This window comes from Hyperolius riggenbachi, chromosome 3 (assembly GCF_040937935.1).
Source record: "Hyperolius riggenbachi isolate aHypRig1 chromosome 3, aHypRig1.pri, whole genome shotgun sequence".
Classification (NCBI taxonomy): Eukaryota; Metazoa; Chordata; class Amphibia; order Anura; family Hyperoliidae; genus Hyperolius; species Hyperolius riggenbachi.
Window position 1 is genome coordinate 281,730,236 of NC_090648.1, and position 21,437 is coordinate 281,751,672.

At 42.4% G+C, this 21,437-nt stretch overlaps 1 protein-coding gene across 1 annotated transcript; it reads left to right on the forward strand.

Moving 5' to 3' along the window:
* The first annotated feature begins 12,749 nt into the window (after positions 1 to 12,749).
* On the forward strand, positions 12,750 to 17,734 carry FEZF1 (FEZ family zinc finger 1). Its single transcript, XM_068272710.1, has 4 exons — positions 12,750 to 13,874; positions 13,964 to 14,098; positions 16,176 to 16,308; positions 16,527 to 17,734. Exons 1-4 carry the CDS (start codon positions 13,083 to 13,085, stop codon positions 16,844 to 16,846), a joined length of 1,380 nt encoding a protein of 459 aa, XP_068128811.1. The 5' UTR covers positions 12,750 to 13,082; the 3' UTR covers positions 16,847 to 17,734.
* Positions 17,735 to 21,437: the final 3,703 nt, after the last annotated feature.

A 21,437-nucleotide genomic window follows, 5' to 3' on the forward strand; every position in this document is an offset into this window, starting at 1 on the left:
GGGGAGTGTGGGAGGTAATGAGTTAATTTTTTGTGTAAAAGTCATTTATTTGTATGTGAAAAATGTGTAGGGTGTAGTTTACTATTTGGCCACAAGATGGCCACAGTAACTTTTTGCTTTATTGCGACCTCCAAGCCTCCTTCCGGAAGCTTGGAGGAAGAATAAGGAGGCTGGACACGTGAGTTTCTTCTCACAATGATCGCGCTGCCCATAGGAGAGCAGCGGGTCATTGTGGGGCTTAGATCAACGAACGGGAATGGATTTTCCCGTTCATTGATCTCCGGGCGAGCGGGCGGCGGCGGTTTTACTAGCGGCGGGCGGCGTGTTTACGAGCGGGAGCGCGGACAGCGTCGGGAACGCGGAAAGTACGTGTTTCTCCGTCCCTGGTTTTTAAAGGATGGAAAAAGGGGCGGAGAAATACGTACGCGCGGGGGTAAAGTGGTTAATAGCAGTTTCTAGCTTCTATAAAGTGTGTTTTGCTACCAGACACTTCCTAGCAGGTCACTGTGTCAGAGTAAAGACAAGGACATATGAAAGACCCCCAATGAGTGGCATCTATAAGACAGGGGCAGGTGCAAATAAGACAGGAAATTTGGGAAAATTGCAGAAGTTAGGGAACCCTATTAAGTGCTTATGTTAATATCGGCAATTACTGGAAATTTGAGTGCCCAATTAAATAGCTGGTGTCGGGGCCCTCTATGAAAACTGTGGCTACAAATAGCAAGTACAAAGCTGAGCCCGATATTTATCGAGTACAGTGGCAAAGGTTGCGCAGTTATCAGCAGGTTAGGCATTGATGGGGGGGATAGGTTAGGGTTATGTATAGACAGTGGTATAGGAAGGGAACGTGTGACAATAGGGTTAAATTAAAGATAGTAAAATATCTGTACCGCTGCCCAACAGTAGAGTAAAGGTCATTTTAGCGATATTCTACAAGTAGATATTTCCGGGGCCCAGATTTCCATACCGCCAATTTTGCATCTATGCAAATCTATCCCAGTCTTATTCCAGATGCAGAATTACGACAAGCCATATACCATGGTGAAAGCATTGCAAAACTTCTCCTGGTCAATTGGATTCAAAGCATCACAGATCTTAAGAGTTTACAGTTTTTGGTATACATGCACAGAAAATGCATAGTCGCTGTATCAATAAAGTACACGTGTAGTATTTAACTAATCTGCTTCAATATGTAATGAAAATTATGGCAGTCAGCATGAAATGATTGTACACTAAGGAAATTTACAATCTGGTGTACACACATCGATATGTTATTATATGCATTTGGTGACTATTCAGAAGTAGACATATCACCAGACCAATAAAACGTTAGCAGTAATATTGTCTTTCCAATAAAAAATAGCAAATGTCGTGAAGGATTAAAACAGCTGTGTGACGTTGACCAGATCAGAAAAAAAAAAATCAGTATGTTCCAAACAAGCCAACTGAGGATTATTAAGCATGAATTACATCCTTCATTTCAGCATTACCTGACTGAAAGGAATATGGTTACACCTATGCATCTGAAAAACAAAAGTTTGCTTTCCTAAAACAGAAAGAATTTGCGATAATTCAGGTTGGAGTGAGCTTGAGATGTCTCCCAGAGCACCACTGCTGAATATATGCAAATTAACCATTGTACCCTTAGAAGCTAAACACACCTCCAGAACCTAAAATAACACAGCTAGTTAAAAGCCAAAGATATGACTCACAGATTGCACTTATGGCACACTAAGGCCTTGTGCACACCGGAGCGTTTCCGCTGCTGTTTGCGATCTGCTTGCGGGTGCGGATCCGCTAGGGTAATGTATTTCAATGGGCTGGTGCACACCAGAGCGGGAGGCGTTTTGCAGAAACGCATACTCCCGGGCTGCTGCAGATTTTTGATTGCGGATGCGTTTCTGCCTCAATGTTAAGTATAGGAAAACCGCAAACCGCTCTGAAAAACGGCACTTCAGAGCGGTTTGCCAGGCGTTTTTTGTTACAGTAGCTGTTCAGTAACATCTTTACTGTAACAATACATAAAATCTACTATACCAAAACCGCTACACAAAACCGCAAAACGCTAGCTGAAACGCTGCAGAAAAATAAGAAAAAGCGTTTCAAAATCTGCTAGCATTTTGCGGATCTGCTAGCGGTTTTTGGTGTGCACCAGGCCTAACAGTTGATAGTGAGTCAGGTGGGTCTTCTACCTTGTACCAATAGATATCGGACAAGGGGCCTGATGCACCAACTAGCAGTAAGATAACCACTACCGTTACAAAGGCCCGGTGCACACCAAAAACCGCTAGCAGATCCGCAAAATGCTAGCAGATTTTGAAACGCTTTTTCTTCTTTTTCTGTAGCGTTTCAGCTAGCGTTTTGCGGTTTTGTGAAGCGTTTTTGGTGTAGTAGATTTCATGTATTGTTACAGTAAAGCTGTTACTGAACAGCTTCTCTAACAAAAAACGCCTGGCAAACCGCTCTGAAGTGCCGTTTTTCAGAGAGGTTTGCGTTTTTCCTATACTTAACATTGAGGCAGAAACGCATCCGCAATCCAAAATCTGCAGCAGCCCGGGAGTATGCGTTTCTGCAAAACGCCTCCCGCTCTGGTGTGCACCAGCCCATTGAAATGCATTACCCTAGCGGATCCGCACCCGCAAGCGAATCACAAACCGCAGCAGAACCGCTCTGGTGTGCACTAGGCCTAACAGTTAATGCCGGAGGAGCACCACCTGCTATGAGAAACCTCTATGAGACATTTCTAATGGGTTAGACATTAGATTTGATAAACCCTTTGAATCTAACAGAGGCTACCTTGGTCATGAGGAGTATGAACCCCTAATTTATATTAAAAGTCCTAGGTCACTCATCATTGATTAAAATATAGACATATATAACACCTTTGCATTAATAAGTAAAGGGTTCAAATAAACTTTTACTGAAAAAATAAATTGGCCACTTACCTGGGGCTTCTTCCAGACCCCTAAAGTCTGCCTGGTCCCATGCCATCAAACTTCGCTGCTTGTCAGACTTCAGGGGGCTGGAAAAAGACCCAGGTAAGTAACTGGGCAATTTTATTTTCAAATAAGCGTCCCTGTAATGTACTCCTATACTTATTTCACCTGGAATGGCAGGTCAGACATCTATGAGCCCCTTAATAATAAAAGGGGGCTCCTAGATTATCCCATAAACCACCAATTACATGGTCTATTTCTCATGCCTGGTGGTAGCTACCCAGCTTTGTCAGAATCTTGGAGGTGGGGATGAGCTACTTGTCCATTTGTATTCTTCAGGGGAACACCCTCAGAATATCAGCCTACATTTTTTTTTTTTTAAATGTGTATTTGTCACTTTTACGTTTTTAAACGTTTCATCAACAGACTGGGAAAAATCTACTACTAATTAAAGCACATGGAAGCTAATCAAACACCAACTCAGCTCCACATTTAACAATTTATTTTCCCACTTTAAAATTAATTTTCCCAAAAACTACAAGTTTTTTTTATTGACTTGTGCCACCAATGGGCCCAGTTATACATGGCATGGTGCCATAGTGATGACCTCATCTCTGGGGGCTTTGCAATTAACCTAGAAATGTGGTCCTATAGACTTCAAAGCACATTACTCAGAAATTACAAAACTTGATATTAAAGTCAGAATTCCAATCTAAAATTCAGAATGCTGATGAATTTGGCAACTCCGACCATTCCCATAGCACACCTATAACCTGTAAAGCTAAAATTTCCATAGGAATCCATTTTCAATCCATGAAAATTACAGGAAGATTCCTGTAGCCCGATTACCTTTTCAATGCCCTGTGCTGCATAATCCCCTATAACTCCCAGCCATAAGCAGGTGTTCCTCCTCTCTCATCTGTCTTCCCATTATCCCCAGCAAGCTGCTGTCATGCTAGAATGTGCTCAGAAACACAGAAGCTTAATCAGGCTTTTTATTCATACACTTTGTTGAAATCATACTTCTTTACTGTTTAACTAGAAGGAAATGTACAAAAAAGGCACTAAATAAACTTCTGTCGCTGTTATCCCAGCCCCCCAAAAACAAACTTTCTTTAACTAAGGATTTGGGGAAATAGACTTGAGATGGAAAATGTCTGAACACTTAGCTGAATATCAGTGACTCCTTGCAAAAATAAATAAAGCTCATACAAGGCACAAATGTTTCTCTGACCTATGGAGGCACTCAGTGGCTAAGCTTGTCTTTGTGTAGAAGCTCCTTGATTAGCTGGTGTGACACAAGTCACCTCTAAGATACCTGGTCAAGACCCCATACTGACTGTGTTGGGCCCCTGCAGTCAGTCTGAACAGCAATCTGGTTCAGCCCTACCTACAGGGTCTAAAACTAATGCCTTGCACACACTTCCTACTACTGTCAGAAGTGTGTACAGGGATTGGGACATGATCCCTCAGGCGACAGTTTGTGGCTGAGGCTGTATTGACGTGTCCCTAGCCTGCAGGCTGGCACCATGTTCTTTGACCGTGGAGAGTGTTGGATTGACAAATGTGCAGCACATGACAGAGAGAGGAGAGAAGGTGAGAACAAAGATGGCAAGCTGTGTTCTGGCAAGATTATCCAGCATGCTGGATCACTCATTGAGGTATCTGAGTTGGAAGTGTTAGCAGTAGAAGCCTAATTTCACAAGAAAAAAAAATATCTGAGCATTTTGATTGCTAAGCTGCTTCTGGAGATGGGCATTAATACAATTTGCTGTGTGACTGCTGTGTGATTTACTATTCATGTCATCCCTGTCCCATGAAGGCACACAAAGACAGATCGAATATTTAATCAAATAGATTTTGTATTCTTGACAATTATTTGATCAAGTTGTAGTAATTCTTTTGCATCATCACACAAGTCAGTCCATTTTTCTGCCACTTCCTATCTTCTTATGAATAAAGAAAGAACTTTATTTTAGTAAATGAAGGATTCTGTCTTTTTTTATGTTCTTACCATGGATGATAAAAAAAAAATCCATAAACGGTTTGCAGGATCACTTCGATTCTATAATGTTCTCCAGCATGGAAAACCTCAGTAAGGCCATTTTCACAGGAACAGTTAAGCAGCCATTTCCCTACAGGAAACTGCCTGCGATGCTGGCTACTCTACGTAGTATGGGGAGAAGGCAAATGGACATCACTGTAGAAGTCCATTTCATGATGTAGCAGAAGCAGAATGAAGGAAACCTTGTAAAAGTTAGAGAAGCTTGCGTAAGTTAGCAAATATTTCTAGATTTTGTTGTTTTTCCTTGCTTCAGTATGTCCCAGAAGAATCATATCCCTGATCTTGTTATGCTCTTTCCCGTTTTTTTCCAGAAATCTGCATCCTTGCGACTTGGTTCACAGTGGGACGTTGCGGAACTGTGTTATATAATTTTTTAATGCAGCTTACCGCACTGCAATGCTAATCCTATGGGGGCGTTCACAGTGCGGCGTTAGCGTTGCATTGTAATATGTTGCGTTATGGAAACGCGCTGCTGCAGTGCGTTACCTCTAAAATATTACCGGGTACAGGAAAGCATACTTTCATTGCCTGTATGCTTTCCTGTACCTACTGTATGCGATGGTAACGCAGCATTAATGTGCACTAGCACTTTGTTTTGCGTTGTGTTGTAAATGCTGCATTGAGACTTTACCTTCGCATCACATAGCAACATCCCACTGTGAACCTAGCCTGACGCTTTTAGACCTGGGCTACACTACTAAGGTTAGATTTAATTTTTTGCAAAAATTGGGTTCATTCATGAAAAGCTCAGAATTTACATCAATCTCTTGATTTCATGGATAAGAAGTATTTTTTCCCACTAGATCTGATTTCACCCAGTTTTTCACAAAGAGAAATTGTATTTTAACTGATAACAATGTCATTTTTATGTATCATTTTCACTAAATCTGAATTTTCATATGCATGAAAAAATAAAAAAAACACACTGCAGCCTTTCTTTGGACATAATGATTGTCATTGGGACCGCACGTGTTCTCCATTTCATTTAACCGGTTCAGCGCCGCAGTGACGAAAATCTCATGCATCCGAGCAACGTTCACCTCCCATTCATTCGCCTATAACTTTATTGCTACTTATCACAATGAATTGATCTATATCTTGTTTTTTTCCGCCACTAATTAGGCTTTCTTTGGGTACTACATTTTGCTAAGAATTATTTTTTTCTAAATCCATTTTAACAGGAAGATTAAGAAAGAAATGAAAAAAATTCATTATTTCTCAGTTTTTGGCCATTATAGTTTGAAATTAATATACGCTACCGTAATTAAAACCCATGTATTTTATTTGCCCATCTGTCCCGTTAATTACACCATTTAAACAATGTCCCTATCACAATTTATGGTGCTGATATTTCATTTAGAAATAAAGGTGCATTTTTTCAATTTGCGTCCATCACTATTTATAATCTTATAATTTTAAATAATATAATAACATACTCTCTTGACATGTATATTTAAAAAGTTTAGACCCTTGGGTAACTATTTATGGTTTTTTTTTTAATTGTATTTTTTTTATTTATTTTTTTAATAAAAAATGTATGTGGGTAATTTTTGGTGTCGGAGGGAAACTGCTTATTTTACATGTAAAATAAGCAAATTCTTTAATTAAAAATGTATGTGGGTGCAGTTTACAGTGAGAAAAGTCCTGGATGCGAACGATTTCGCATCCAGGAACCAAAATTCAGAGGAGTTGTTTCCTGGGGGCAGAAATACCACGCTCTCTGCAGAGAAAGCGTCGGTATTTCTGCGGGGAAGTTAGATCGGTGAATGGGAATTATATTCCCATTCACTGATCGGGGGCTAGCGGCGGGCGGCGGGTGCGCGCGCGGCCGATCGCGCGCACCACGCATTGAAAGCAGCAGTGCCTTTCTGGACGAGAAAGCTCGTCCAGGAAGGCCGAACTATAAAATTAAAATCAGAAATCGGATTTAAAAAAAAAAAAAATACGAACTGTTTTCAGTGCATGTCAGCTTCCTGTGTGTTTAGGGGGCGGAGTCATGGCAGGTTTCTAAAGCGCATACAGAAAAATGGGCCATGTCACAACAAAAGTGCATTAAAAAAAATGCAACGAATTCCTACACAAAAGAAACACACATGAAAATAAATGTCCTGAAGGTTGCTTAACCACTTCACCTCCAAGGGTTTTTCCCCTTAAAAAAAAAACAACAACAAAAAAAAAAGAGCAATTTTCATCTGTCAGCGCTCCTTCCATTCATTCACCTATAACTTTACTACTACTTATCACAACAAAATGATCTATGCCATGTTTTTTTCGCCACCAATTAGGCTTTCTTTGAGGGGTACTTTTTACTAAGAATTATTTTATTCTAAATGTGTTTTAACCGGAAAAATAAGAAAAAAAAATATTCCTCAGTTTTTCGGCCATTATAGTTTTAGAATAATACATGCTACCGTAATGAAAACCCACACATTTTATTTGCCCATTTGTCCCGGTTATTGCAACATTTAACATTTCTCCCTAGTACAATGTATGGTGCCAATATTTTATTTGGAAATTTGGTTTTGCATCCATCCCCAATTACAAGCCCATAATGTATAAAGTAATAGTAATATACCCTCTTGACATACATATTAAAAAAAGTTCAGTCCCTACGGTAACTTTTTATGTATTTTTTTTAAATTGTAAATTTATTTTTATTTATTTATTTTTTTTTACAAACAATTTTTGGGGGTAACTATCTGGGAGAGTGGGAGGTAAGGGGTTCATTTCAAATTTTAAAATATAAAATAAGTATTTCTATTTAAAAAAAATGTTTTTAGATGTAAATTTCACTTTTTGGCCACAAGATGTCCTTGCACAAAACTTCCATATGCATAGTATTACTACGCAAAGAGGAAGCAATGCGTGGACTTGTAACTATCGGGTTTTGTGAATGACGGCGCCATCTCATAGACGGCTGCATTCCTTCACTCGGGTACTTAGATCAATAAATGGGAACTGTGATCCAATTCATTGATCTCCTGGCTAACGATTGGCGGTGGTAGTAATGCGAGGAGGTGTGAGCAGGGTTGCATGGTGGGAAGGGATGTAGTAGCTACGTGCCTGCAAGAAGATATGGGGAAATGCAGGGACGTACTCGTCCTGGGGAAGGGGAAGTGGTTGAAAGGACCACTATCGCGAAAAAAGTAGGCAGTTAAAATCTGACAGAACCGACCCGTTTTGGGCCAGTCCATCTCCTCATGGGGGATTCTTAAGGTTTTCTTTGTTTTCAACAGAAATTCCTGAACAGTAGTTGCAAAGTCTAACTGACAAAATAGTGTACAACTGTGTGTAACTGCTGTTCAGGTAATGCTGTTTGAAAACAATAAAACCCTGAGAATCCCCCATGAGAAGATGGACTGACCCAAAACCTGTCAGTTCTGTCAGATTTTAACTGCCTACTTTTTTTTCACAATAGTGGTCCTTGAGGGCCCATTCACACCTTTAATTGCAAAACGCCGGTGATTACCGCCAGCGGTTTGCGGGAGTGATTTTCCCGCGATTAACGCGGAAAAATCACTGGACGCTGCGGCGGTTTTGCAGCGATCGCGATCGATAAATGTGAATCGCTAATCGCCAGAAAACCGCTGCATGCAAAGCGTTTGCGGTTAACGCTATATGCAAACGCGGCAGTGAGAACACTGCCATTTGCTACAATGTGTAGCGGTTTTTACAAAACCACTAGCGGTTTGCCTTGAGCGGGAATCGCGCGATTCCCGCTCAGGTGTGAATGGGCCCTGAAAGTTAAATTTCACTTTTGATGAGGTAAAAGGATAGCCCTTCAATTTAATGCTATACTTGCTAACCTTGCTGGCTTGTGTGTGTGTGTGTGTTTTTGTTTTTTTTTTGTATTCCCTTCTGTGCTTCAAAACAAAAAACATCAGTCATTCCATAGGGTTATCACCATGAAATATCAGAAGAGAGTACCAGAGCCTACTAACAATTGCTAGATCAGTCTAGGTGATGTAGTTTTGTTGCATGGGTTCCTGCTTTGTGCAGCTACTGTATTTACTTTTGCAGGAACATCAGAAGTCCTGGGAACTCCATGCTTGCACAAAATGCAATCACAGCCCACAACCAGACCTGAAAGGCCATAGTTGTCTGTAAGTTGAAATGGAAAAGAAAAATGTAACAAACCTCAAAGTAGAAAAATACTTCTGTAACCTGGTCCCTCTCCTATGTTTACACAGCATTTTTAACAAATGTTGTAGACTCTTCACATTCGGAATATTGATAACCGGAGCTACCCATATACCATACAAATATAAAAATTGTAGATCTACATTGTAGAAGGAAATAGCAGGTGATCCATATAGCATGTGTGTGCCCTGTACAGTCTCTGTCTCTAAACCATCTCCTGGCTCAGATGAAGCAGTTTCTGGTGCCTGTACAGACTGTGAATCAGATGGAACATCATTTTGATAAATCGGTTTTTGTGGTGGCAGTCTGGCAGGTGGGAAGGAAACCAGAAGAAAATTGCAACGGTTTCCTCTATAGAGTAACCCATAAGGATCCTTGGCCCATATGCAATTCACCTTTTTTTTCCTGAGTTTTCTCCTAGGTGATATTTTCACTACCTTGTCATAACATTGTTTGCAGCAGCTTTGTGGTGCTTTTTTAATTGTAAAATGCTTAGAAGATATTTTAAAGAGAATATGAAAATTATTTCCTAGAAGAAAAAGTTAATGGCATATGGACCCTTGTTTCATTTTACAGATGAAATTGAATTGGTTACTACAGATAATTGCAGCACTTTTTGATTCAGTTTTCGTTTATAAAATCACCTCCGCAAACCTCTCTATGTATCACAGTCTTCTGCAGCAGTTGTTTTATAAAGGGACACATGTTCCCTGCACTCTTCCCTCCTTCTGGCTCCCCACTGAGGATAGGGGATAACGAGTGTTGTCTGACACTGTCACCTTTATAAGCCTGCCATTACATTATATATCATACCATGCACGTCATCCTAAGCGACAATAGAAGTCAAGCAAGTGACAATCAGTCACCACTAAGGATAACGATAAATTATACAATTATTTTCATTACTTTAGTAGTAGGATCTTAAGCCTGTAACCTATTTTGGGCTGCGAAGTCCCCCTTATTTTTCTCGCCTTTTTGTTACACATCTATAACTACTAAAATTCTGCCCTACAACACGTTGGCACTTAAGTTTGTATTATTAATATTGTTATTATTATTATAATTATTCGTAGTGTGGTTGTTATTATTGCATAACCATTAATTTTATTTCTATAGGCTTTCTGTAAAAAAAAAAATTACAATCAATTTTTTATCCTAATTTATTTTTCCTCCGTCTGAGAAGAAATAAGCCATTTTATGTATTAAACAAAAAACATGACCAGCGACAGGGGAGCGGTGTAACCGCCGGAAGCATGAGATTAACCCCTACACTTGCTTAACATCCAGCAGCACTTTCAAAGCAGCCAAACGTTTTGACATGATGGCAATTAATAAGCGACTAATCTCAGGCTAGTGGGCGACTAGATTGACGTGTGGCTCAACCGTAGGCAGCGGCAGGTGACACCAGGCATACATCCTAAACGCATCTCTTGTTAATTCCTAAAATATAAAAATTACACTATCTTAAGCATTTTTTTATCCGTTTGTTTCTTTATTCGTTTAAACACACCCATATTACGTTTTTGTTTTGTTCTTTATTTTACTAACACGCTACAGCCTGAGCTGATAAAGCCTGATAGAGAAACGAAAGATGCATGATGTTGCCCATTTCTCAGCGCACAATGGGCCGCAATAGTACACAGAGCACATAACATTGCTGGGATTGAAGACTATAGCAGCATTATTTGTTGGTGAGGCGCAGAATATAGACTGATTGTTTCCTAACATATGTTGTGTGATCGCTGCTGAGGATCAGGCAATGAGTGGATTGCGGCAGTGATTGTGCCCTGCTTGTGGCACACTGCCCAATTATGGCTGGAAATCTCATAATATCCAACAGGTTCCACAGACGTGGGCTACATAACATACCATTGTGAATCCGATACTTGGAGAAGGCAGCAATTAAAGTATTAACTAAGATCCATCTGCTGCTCAGCTCTTGTAGTCGGCATTTTTCTTTGTCTGGTGCTGAGCAAAAAAGGCCTGAAAACTAGTAATACATGAAAGGAGGGGAGTGAAAAAAGACACCTCTTTGTGCTGGTCCCGGGCGCACACGTCCAAAGGATTCTTTGCAGCTCAGGGGCCTCTAATTATACAGGATTCAGCCATCCCATCCACACAGGATACCAAATGCTGCCTGCCTGGTGTGTGTCTATTTGTGTGACTACAGATATATGGCTGGATGGATGATAGTTTTTTCCTATTTCATTTTTATTGAAATATTTACAATTAACAACAAATTACAATTTCTTTTAGTAACTTGGCATGATAAAAATCTACAATACATTAGTACATAAGTGAAACAATATATCAGAACAGATGACACAAAACATTATTATTCATATTTTTTTAATTATTTATATAGCGCCAACGTCGTCCGTAGTGCTGAACATAGTGCACAATAGTGATGAACATAGATACAATGGAGGTTCGAAATTCTAGACAATCAGGACATCCAGCAATATAAATCTAGACATTGTTGATGAGCGAGACATCAGCAATGCTGGTGCATGTTGTTCATATGATAAATTACAGCAGAATAAGGAACACTAGGAGGAGGTCCCTGCCCTTGCAAGGTTACAATCTAGATGCACCTTAACCTGATAAATTATGAAATTTCAGTAAAATTATTCGCCGGATTTAGATGAACGCCATGTTACTTCTACGCGCTATGATGCCCAGGGGTGTAGATGCTGGGACAGGTGTCATCTGTATCAGCCATATGCAGGGGCTGGGGTGATCTCTAATAATTGTAGGTGTGTTGCACACATGTGCAGAGTGCTGGGCTGGTGAGCCGGGGATCAGGCAGCCCAGCAATGTGGATTGGAGGTTACAGCTTCCCCTGGCCGGCTCTCACACACCGCTCAACAAAGAGGCTTTTTGGCTGCAGCAGAGGGAACTCTGAGCTGCGGGATTTCATTGAAACTTTTCTGACACACAGCTACGATACATTACACACTGGGGCAGCAGCCTCTTTGTTAGGATCAGGGCTGCACTCAGGAGCTATAATTAGTACAGGCAGCTCAGCACTTGCAGTCCTCTCAGCACATACAGTGGAGAAGGCTGTTATGCAAAATGTACACTTTATCCCCCCCCTTTCCACACTCTGGACGTGAGCTTCACATCCAGAGCAAATTGCAAAGTACCCCCCAACCAACACTGCCTTCATTATGGCTGTGAAAAGTCACGTGGAAGACAGTGAGATGGCCCAAGTTGCTGCTGTTTGCTCTGTATGGGAAGGGCAGATAGGTACTGTTAGCACATAGGCCACTTCTCAGAGACTCCAGACAGGCATCAGGAGATCTGCACTCTAAGGAGCCTTGTTTGATAAATATAGAGCGCCACCTCCCTCCACTGACTGCTTCTTCCTTCTGTATCCCCAGCGCTCCCCTTTCTGGATGATGTCATGCCAAAGCAAGGAGGAAAATTGATCTCAGATCAGTGCTGACTCTTGAGTGTGCTGAGCAGATTGAGCATAAAGGAAGGAGACTCCCCCTCCTTTCTTTGGGCGGATGACTCTTAATCTCCAATAAAAGTAGTCGTTTATCCCACTCCCCCCTTCCTAAAAAGGAAAAAAAAAACTTTTTCAGTTGACTGTTGGAAACGAATTGAGCAATTATCTAGTTTACCTTCTCCTCTTGGAAGTTAACGATTGGCGAGATCTTTACTGCGTTATTGACACAACACATCCCATTGAGCAGGCCTGCTAGCAATAAGAAGTGATTGCTCCGGTGTCACTGCTGCCCCATGTAATCTGGAATGGATTGGCACCTGTCCACTGGACTACTTGTGGTGGTGGGTATGTGCAGCACCGTGATGATGGCGATGATGAGGAGGAGGATGACAGTGACTGTCCCACTCCCTGCAAATCACTGACAAGAAGGGGAAGGTGGTGTGTTGGAAAGAAGACATCTCATTCAGCAGCCAAGTGTGCACAAGACATGGACAATAGTGTACAGCACAAAGCCACTAAAATCCTAGCGAGCCAAGCAGCCAGAGAACATCTGTCCAGCAGAGTCAACATGATCAGCACTTCCAAGCCACTTGCTTTCTCTATAGAGAGGATAATGTCAAGGACTCCAGAACCCAAATGCCTCCCTGTACCAAGTTTACTACAGGGCTCAGTGCACCAGAAACAAGCCCTCCACCTCAGCTCCTCATCCATTCCCTGCATGATCCCCTTTGTACCTGTCAGCTATGACCACTGTCCCAAACTAGGCATCACCGGTTCTGAGCTGAGGAAGAGCCACCAGGAGTCCTCATCCTCCTTCAGCTGCAACGAGCTGTTGAACTGTGCTGTGACTTTAAAGGGAGATTTTCCCAGGGACTCTTTCCCCCTTCAGCAGTACAAACTGGTCCGACCTCGAGTGGTCAATCACTCCTCGTTTCATGCCATGGGCGCAGCTCTGTGCTACTTCAACAGAGGCGATGCCCCCTGCCACCCCGCTGCCAGTATAAATATCCACCCCGTCGCCTCCTACTTCCTGGGTTCCCAGCTACACCAGTCACCCAAATCCTACCTAGCAGAGAGGAATAAGCTGGTGGTTCCATCAGCGGAAAAGTACCCATCAGGAGTCACTTTCAAGGACTTGTCTGCAGCGCAATTTCAGCACTACATGAAGGAGAGCGCCCATACCCTCTCCGAGAAGATTGCCTACAAGTCCGCCGCCAAATACGCCAGCTCTTCCCCCAGCAACAAGCCAAAAGTTTTCACCTGCGAAGTTTGTGGCAAGGCAAGTACAGCATGCAAATAATGATAATGTCCTCCAGGTACCGTCACCCTCCGGCTTATGACTAAAAGTATTTTTCTTTCCTCTCAAAGGTGTTCAACGCACACTACAACTTAACCAGACACATGCCGGTGCACACTGGAGCTAGACCGTTTGTGTGCAAAATCTGTGGGAAAGGGTTTCGCCAAGCCAGCACACTCTGCAGACACAAGATTATCCACACCCAGGTAATGTGCATCTCCTATAGGGTCACAGCCACTTCAACATGTACCCTGGTTCCACTCCCTGCACCCTCTGCATACACAGCAACACCTGTCCCCAGGTCCCACTCCCAGCACCCTCTGCATACACAGCATTACCTGTCCTCTGGTCCCACTCAGCACCCTCTACATACACCGCATCACCTGTCCTCTGGTCCCACTCCCAGCACCCTCTGCATACAAAGCATTACCTGTCCTCAGGTCCCACTCCTAGCACCCTCTACATACAAAGCATTACCTGTCCCCAGGTCCCACTCCCAGCACCCTCTGCATACACAGCATTACCTGTCCTCCGGTCCCACTCCCAGCACCCTCTGCATACAAAGCATTACCTGTCCTCCGGTCCCACTCCCAGCACCCTCTACATACAAAGCATTACCTGTCCCCAGGTCCCACTCCCAGCACCCTCTGCATACACAACATCACCTGTCCTCTGGTCCCACTCCCAGCACCCTCTACATACACAGCATCACCTGTCCTCTGGTCCCACTCCCAGCACCCTCTGCATACAAAGCATTACCTGTCCCCAGGTCCCACTCCTAGCACCCTCTACATACAAAGCATTACCTGTCCTCAAGTCCCACTCCTAGCACCCTCTACATACACAGCATTACCTGTCCCCAGGTCCCACTCCCAGCACCCTCTGCATACAAAGCATTACCTGTCCCCAGGTCCCACTCCCAGCACCCTCTGCATACACAGCATTACCTGTCCTCCGGTCCCACTCCCAGCACCCTCTGCATACAAAGCATTACCTGTCCCCAGGTCCCACTCCCAGCACCCTCTGCATACAAAGCATTACCTGTCCTCAAGTCCCACTCCTAGCACCCTCTACATACACAGCATTACCTGTCCCCTGGTCCCACTCCCAGCACCCTCTGCATACAAAGCATTACCGGTCCTCAGGTCCCACTCCCAGCACCCTCTGCATACACAGCATTACCTGTCAACCGGTCCCACTCCCAGCACCCTCTGCATACACAGCATCACCTGTCCCCAGGACCCACTCCCAGCACCCTCTGCATACAAAGCATTACCTGTCCCCTGGTCCCACTCAGCACCCTCTGCATACACAGCATTACCTGTCAACCGGTCCCACTCCCAGCACCCTCTGCATACGCAGCATCACCTGTCATCTGGTCCCACTCCCAGCACCCTCTACATACACAGCATTACCTGTCACCTGGTCCCACTCAGCACCCTCTGCATACACAGCATCACCTGTCCCCAGATTCCACTCCCAGCACCCTCTGCATACACAGCATCACCTGTCCTCTGGTCCCATTCCTAGCACCCCCTTCATACACAGCATCACCTGTCCTCAGGTCCATGTAACCTCTGTATACACCGAACCATCCATACACAGAGCCATAATGCTTTTCTCCCCTGTCCCTAGGTCCCACTCCAGCACCTCCTGCATACACAGCATCACCTGTCCTCATGTCCATGTAACCTCTGTATACATAGAACCATCCACACACAGAGCCATAGTGCTTGTTTAACCTGTCCCCAGGTCCAACGCCCAACATCCAACTTAAATACGAGATCACCAACAAATAGATAATTTATATCTCCGAGTAAATGGCCAGGGTGTATCTGTATAACACACTTGTCCTCAGCGTGCAGACAGACACAAGATCAAGGATACCCAAAATTACACACATTGCTTCCCTCGTCTATTCCCAAACTTAGAAGGTGACCTCATAGACACATTGCTGGGGCAAGTTGTATAACAGTTTTACCTGACTGTGTGTATATTCACAAAATATAAGCTGTTCCTGGAGGGGTTGAAAGGATGCATAGGACAAACGGGAAACGTCAAGGAAAAACATATTTTTTGTTTCTTTTTTTTTCTTGTGGGGAGGGGTAATAAAACAGAAAGTATAATAGGCAAATATTTTAAAAAATTATTTGGCCCAGAAAATCAAGAAACTAGCAGGCAATGTAAGTGATGCGCTGACAAATATTGAGGTGTTATATATGTATGCCATGGGTGCATGACTTGTATCATTGTAGACAACCTCTTGCATTCGGTGTTTCACAGGAGAAACCACACAAGTGTAACCAGTGCGGTAAAGCCTTCAACAGGAGTTCCACGCTGAACACACACACGAGGATCCACGCAGGATACAAGCCCTTCGTCTGTGAATTCTGTGGAAAAGGATTCCACCAAAAAGGTAGAGCTGCCACCACTTGTTGTCTCCCCTTCCCTCCCATTGTCCTCTGTGTCCCGGTCCTCTCCCTCCTCATTTGTGCTCATGCCATTTGTATGCGGTGCTGGTCCTGAAGTGACAATTGAGGGGAATTAGGATGAAGGGGGAAATTGGCAGGTTGAGAATTGGAAAATGATCACTTGAGTAGTGCAGCTGGTGAAAAGTGCTTGTGCTTATTACAGGTAATTACAAGAACCATAAGCTCACTCACAGCGGGGAGAAGCAGTTCAAGTGCAATATCTGTAACAAGGCGTTTCATCAGGTCTACAACCTGACCTTCCACATGCACACCCACAACGACAAGAAGCCCTTCACCTGCCCCACCTGTGGCAAGGGATTCTGCAGGAACTTCGACCTGAAGAAACACGTGCGCAAGCTGCACGACGGCAGCTCTGGTGGTGCTACTGGGGCAAGTCCAGCAGGGCAGGAGGAGCTGTTACCCCCTTCCAGAGACCAGCCTTCTCGAGGCCAGAGCCCAGAGCTGCAGAAGGCCATTTACTGACACTTACCTGTGGATAGAAAAGCACTAAAACCCCCATTCTATGTGATATCTTCATTGCACAGTGCACACGTCTAGACATATGGAAGAAACGGAGGCTGCTCTGTGCTGGACAAGTGGACATCCATGCACTGCTCCGCCATGGAGTTAGCTTGCTCCAGAGGTAATGGACTTTGGCCAAGGGAGCAGCTGAGGTTTCAATGTTTACAATGACAGAGGATTTTGGGGAAGTATACAGAAATAGTCACAATCCTGCCTGGGATAGTCATGGATATGGCCGCTTTCCCTACCGAACACTGCATCCACTGCTCCTTATTCAATTCTTTTTTTCTTCTAAGGTTTGGTGAGATCTTCACATCTTGTCAATAAAATACATTTTAAACCACCAGCAAGTAAGACAATACTCAGAATTATTTTTGATGGTACATTTTCGTCTACTTTGTAGTACTTTATCAAATTGCAGTCTTGAAAAGTTGTATTGAACAACTCTAGGAGAAACCTTGGGAGAAATAGTGAATTGAATAAGGGCCAGTGTGTGAAATAGTGGTGTGCGGGCCGGTCAGGTGGGTAAAGCAGCCATGTAGATGCGTGTGTAAAATGATGGTGCCATTGTGAAGGAGGGAACGCCTGCCAACCTGACAGCCACTGCCAAACATACTAGTGAGGGAGGCAACTCTGTGCCCCGTTACCAGCCCTCCCAAGACCCCTGGCTGTCCCGAAATAAAATGTTTACACTCTCTCTCGGTGGCTGTCCTCGGAATGAATAGTTCTCTCCGACTTTTTGCATGCGTCTCATATTATTGAGTATTAAAACCCTAATTATTAAGCCAATTTTTTATGGGACTTTTTTGTGTGTTTTGTTAAAGGTTTATCAAGCTGCCATAGCAGCTCTACAGAGGTGAGAGTATGGATTCTGTAAAATTGATGTATTTATTTGGATATGTATTATCCTTTAAGGAATGCTGCACCACTTTATTAATTCTATTTATTGTAAATATATACATACATAAAAGTTTTATTTCTGCTGTGTTTGACCAATGCTGTCCTAATTGTTTTTTTTTTCTTTTCCTTACTGTTATCCGGGGTGCAGAATATTTCTATATTGAGATAGCGTTTTAAATTATATGTATAAGTTTTATTCTTGCACGTAAAAATAAATGGTTTAAAAATGATTTTATGGGGACCTTTGTGTTACCGAGAAGAAGGAAGCGAGTTCCTAGGAGATGCAGGTTCTGGGCTGGTGGTGCAACACAATCTGTATACCTCTTGAAGGGGAACCTGAGATATAGATGAAAATAAATATACACTTGGTGCCAATGTAGTGTAAAGTGTTAATCAGCAATCTGGTACATCCTCAACACTGTCCCCATACCACACTCAACGCTGCCTCAGTTCCTTGCCAAAACACTGAAACAACTGGCATTAATTAAGAAGGGTAATTAGTAGGGATTTCTCAGGCTGTCTGTGCGACTATTAGCTTGTCCCTCTGTTTGCTGCCATAAACACAGAAATCTTGCACTGCTCAGCGGGGGACATGGGAGATAATAGTGACTATTGACTGCAGGCACTGCGACAAGTTCTTATTTACCAACATCACACCAGCTATGGCACACAAATGACACCTCCAGCCACCAATGGAGGTCCTGTCCCCCATCTCCAATAGGTGTGCAGAGCAGCCCGTGTCACTTATTCATTACATTATGGAGAATTGTATGACCAAACATATATTATCTGTATTGATTGCAATAGACAGCTATGGGCAGCGGACACCTGATGCTCTTAGTGTGTAGATATACATTGGCACTATTTGTCAGCGTGACGGCTATCGATTTGATTACATATGAACCTACCAGCCGTAGGATTCATCCAATCGTGATCATTTAACAAATCCTCGCGCCCATCCACATATTCGCCGAAAGCCACACATAAAAACACGAATAATACTACTACTAGTTATTATTATTATTGTGATCATCGTCCATCATTCAATTAGTTAATACTTTAAGGATGAATTTGGCTATGGGGATATGGGGAAATATATTTACTAGAGTTTTAGATGGATTAAGCAGCCATCACGACAGTACTAATAGTTGTTAAACTTTTTTTGCAAAACAGAGATGAATCTGTTTCTCCACTACTATTCGCCAGAATTGCGACTATTAACAAAAACGGGTGTAGTGGTGACATGCGAATATACAGTGCTGCTTTATGGTTGACGCTTTCCAAATAGGTAATAATAATAATAATAATAATAATTTGAAATGTACTTTCTCACAGCAATAACGTGATATTTAGTGATGGTAAGACTATTTCTCCAGCATTATCCGCAGCAGGCATCTATAGTAGTCTGCTTATGTTTTTTATTTGTAATAGTGCCTTTGCTAGGAGCATCTTTTTATAATGAAAGTCCCTGCGTTTGTTATACAGGCTGCATGTCTGAGCGCAGATCTGTTGAACTACATGTAAGTGCCAACTAAGGATAACATATTTTAAGTCCATTCTTACTAAATCTATGTAGTAGAGGAGTAAACTGAGTAAATGTACTTTAACATTTTATTGAATGGCTGTTTTAGGTAGTTCCTCGTATTATATAGAAATAGTAAGGTTTGACAAAAAAAAGACTGTCATCAGCGGGCACCTAGAGAAGAATAAATAGTGTGTAGCAATACTGCTAGCAGAAAGGAAGTAATGCATTGGAGCAAGTAGATAACTGTCAGATAAGTGTAGAATCCTGGATATCACTGCTGGCAGTTGGTTGTCTTATACTGCACATCAGTGGAGTGAGTGGCTGGCATCTCTGGTGTAACAGATGCAGTTTTCTGTAGAAACAGGTAGGACTAGGAATGATTATGTCAGGGGTCCAGCAGCAAATGCGAGTCCCAGGGTTACACGATGGAGAATGGAACAGACGGGCTCAGTAGACAGGGACAAAGGGGAGGAATATGATCACACATGAAATGGAGACAGAAAGGGATCGTTGCTAATTGCCAATTAATGATGGAGGACTCATTTCCCTTATTGGAGTTTGCTTTAAACTGCAACAGCCATTAATGTGGATTTTTATCCTCTAGCAATTGTCCTTTTTGTGTTTCCGCACCTGTTCATAAAAAGGCACAGCTGGAAGCGACGGGTGTTTTTCTCTAGGACCAGGAATGACTTCCAGTAGGTCTCCTCTGTCTAATCACTAGTGTGTGCTCGCTTTAATTGGCATGGCTACACACACTGGAGCCTGTCCGTGGTCATCACCTCGGCATCGCTGCACCTATGGGACCCTCTACTAGTTCTCTACGCTCAATCCCCAAGTGCTTCACACACCATGGACAAAACTATGTGAGATATACATATATACACATATAAATATACACACACACACACACACATATATATATATATATATATATATATATATATATATACATATATATATATACAGCAAGTAATGACCATAGCACACAGTAGCCCTAAAGGTGGGTACACACATCAGATAAAAGTCTTTGGAAAATGAAAGATCACAGACCAATTTTACAACCCCTTTCATGTAGTATGAGAGCCATACCTACACAGTCTATTCTATGGAGCTGAACTCCCCATCAGATAGAAATCTTTGCAAGATCCTGTACATAAAGATGCTGCACTTATGCAACAGATCAGTATCTGCAAAAAATCAGATCCTGCAAAAAAACAGTTTCTACAAAATGCATTCATAGTCTATATTATCTACAGATCTCATATACACCTTGTTTAACAGACTTTCATCTGCAGATCAGACAATCATCTGCAGACCTGAAGATCCATCCTGGTGCACCTGATCTGCAGATGATTGTCTGTTAAACAAGGTGAGTATGATGATCTGCAGATATCAGACTACGAACGCATTTTGCAGGAACTGATCTTTTGCAGATACTGATATTTTGAATGTGTACAGCATCTGTGTGTGCAGCATCTTGCAAAGATTTTTATCTGATGGGGAGTACAGCTCCATAGAATAGACTGTGTAGAGTATGCTCTCCTACTATATGGAAGGGGGTAAAATTGGTCTGTGATCTTTCATTTTCCAAAGACTTTTATCTGATGTGTGTACCCACCTTTATTCAATTCACCTTTACTCCGAAATATACTCCTAGGTGATATTTTCACGCCTCATAAATAAAGCACATTTTAAGCCATAAGCAAACATGAAAATACTCAGACTAAACTTGAAAGTACTTTTTCACATTCATTTTGGTACCATTTTAATTGCTGAGCGCTGACAAGATATTTTAAACAGAAGATGAAAAATATCTCCGAAAATATAGGAGAAAACCTGAATTGAATTAGGGCCCGTAGTTAGAAACTGAGGAGCAAATGTTCGGTCAACTGAATAGTCAAAAAACGGAACGGAAGACAGCGCACGCCCAGCTCATTCCGAAAACATCAAAACCTGCATGACGTTTTTATCACTTCTGCACGGGACTGGATGTTTAAAATGACTACGTTTCCCCAGCAGCTGCAAGTCTTTTTTAATCAATCCTGTATGCAAAATTGTAACAATAATATTTCCCATTTATAAAAATACATAACCTAAAATAGGAATGGAATGTAAAAATAATTTATA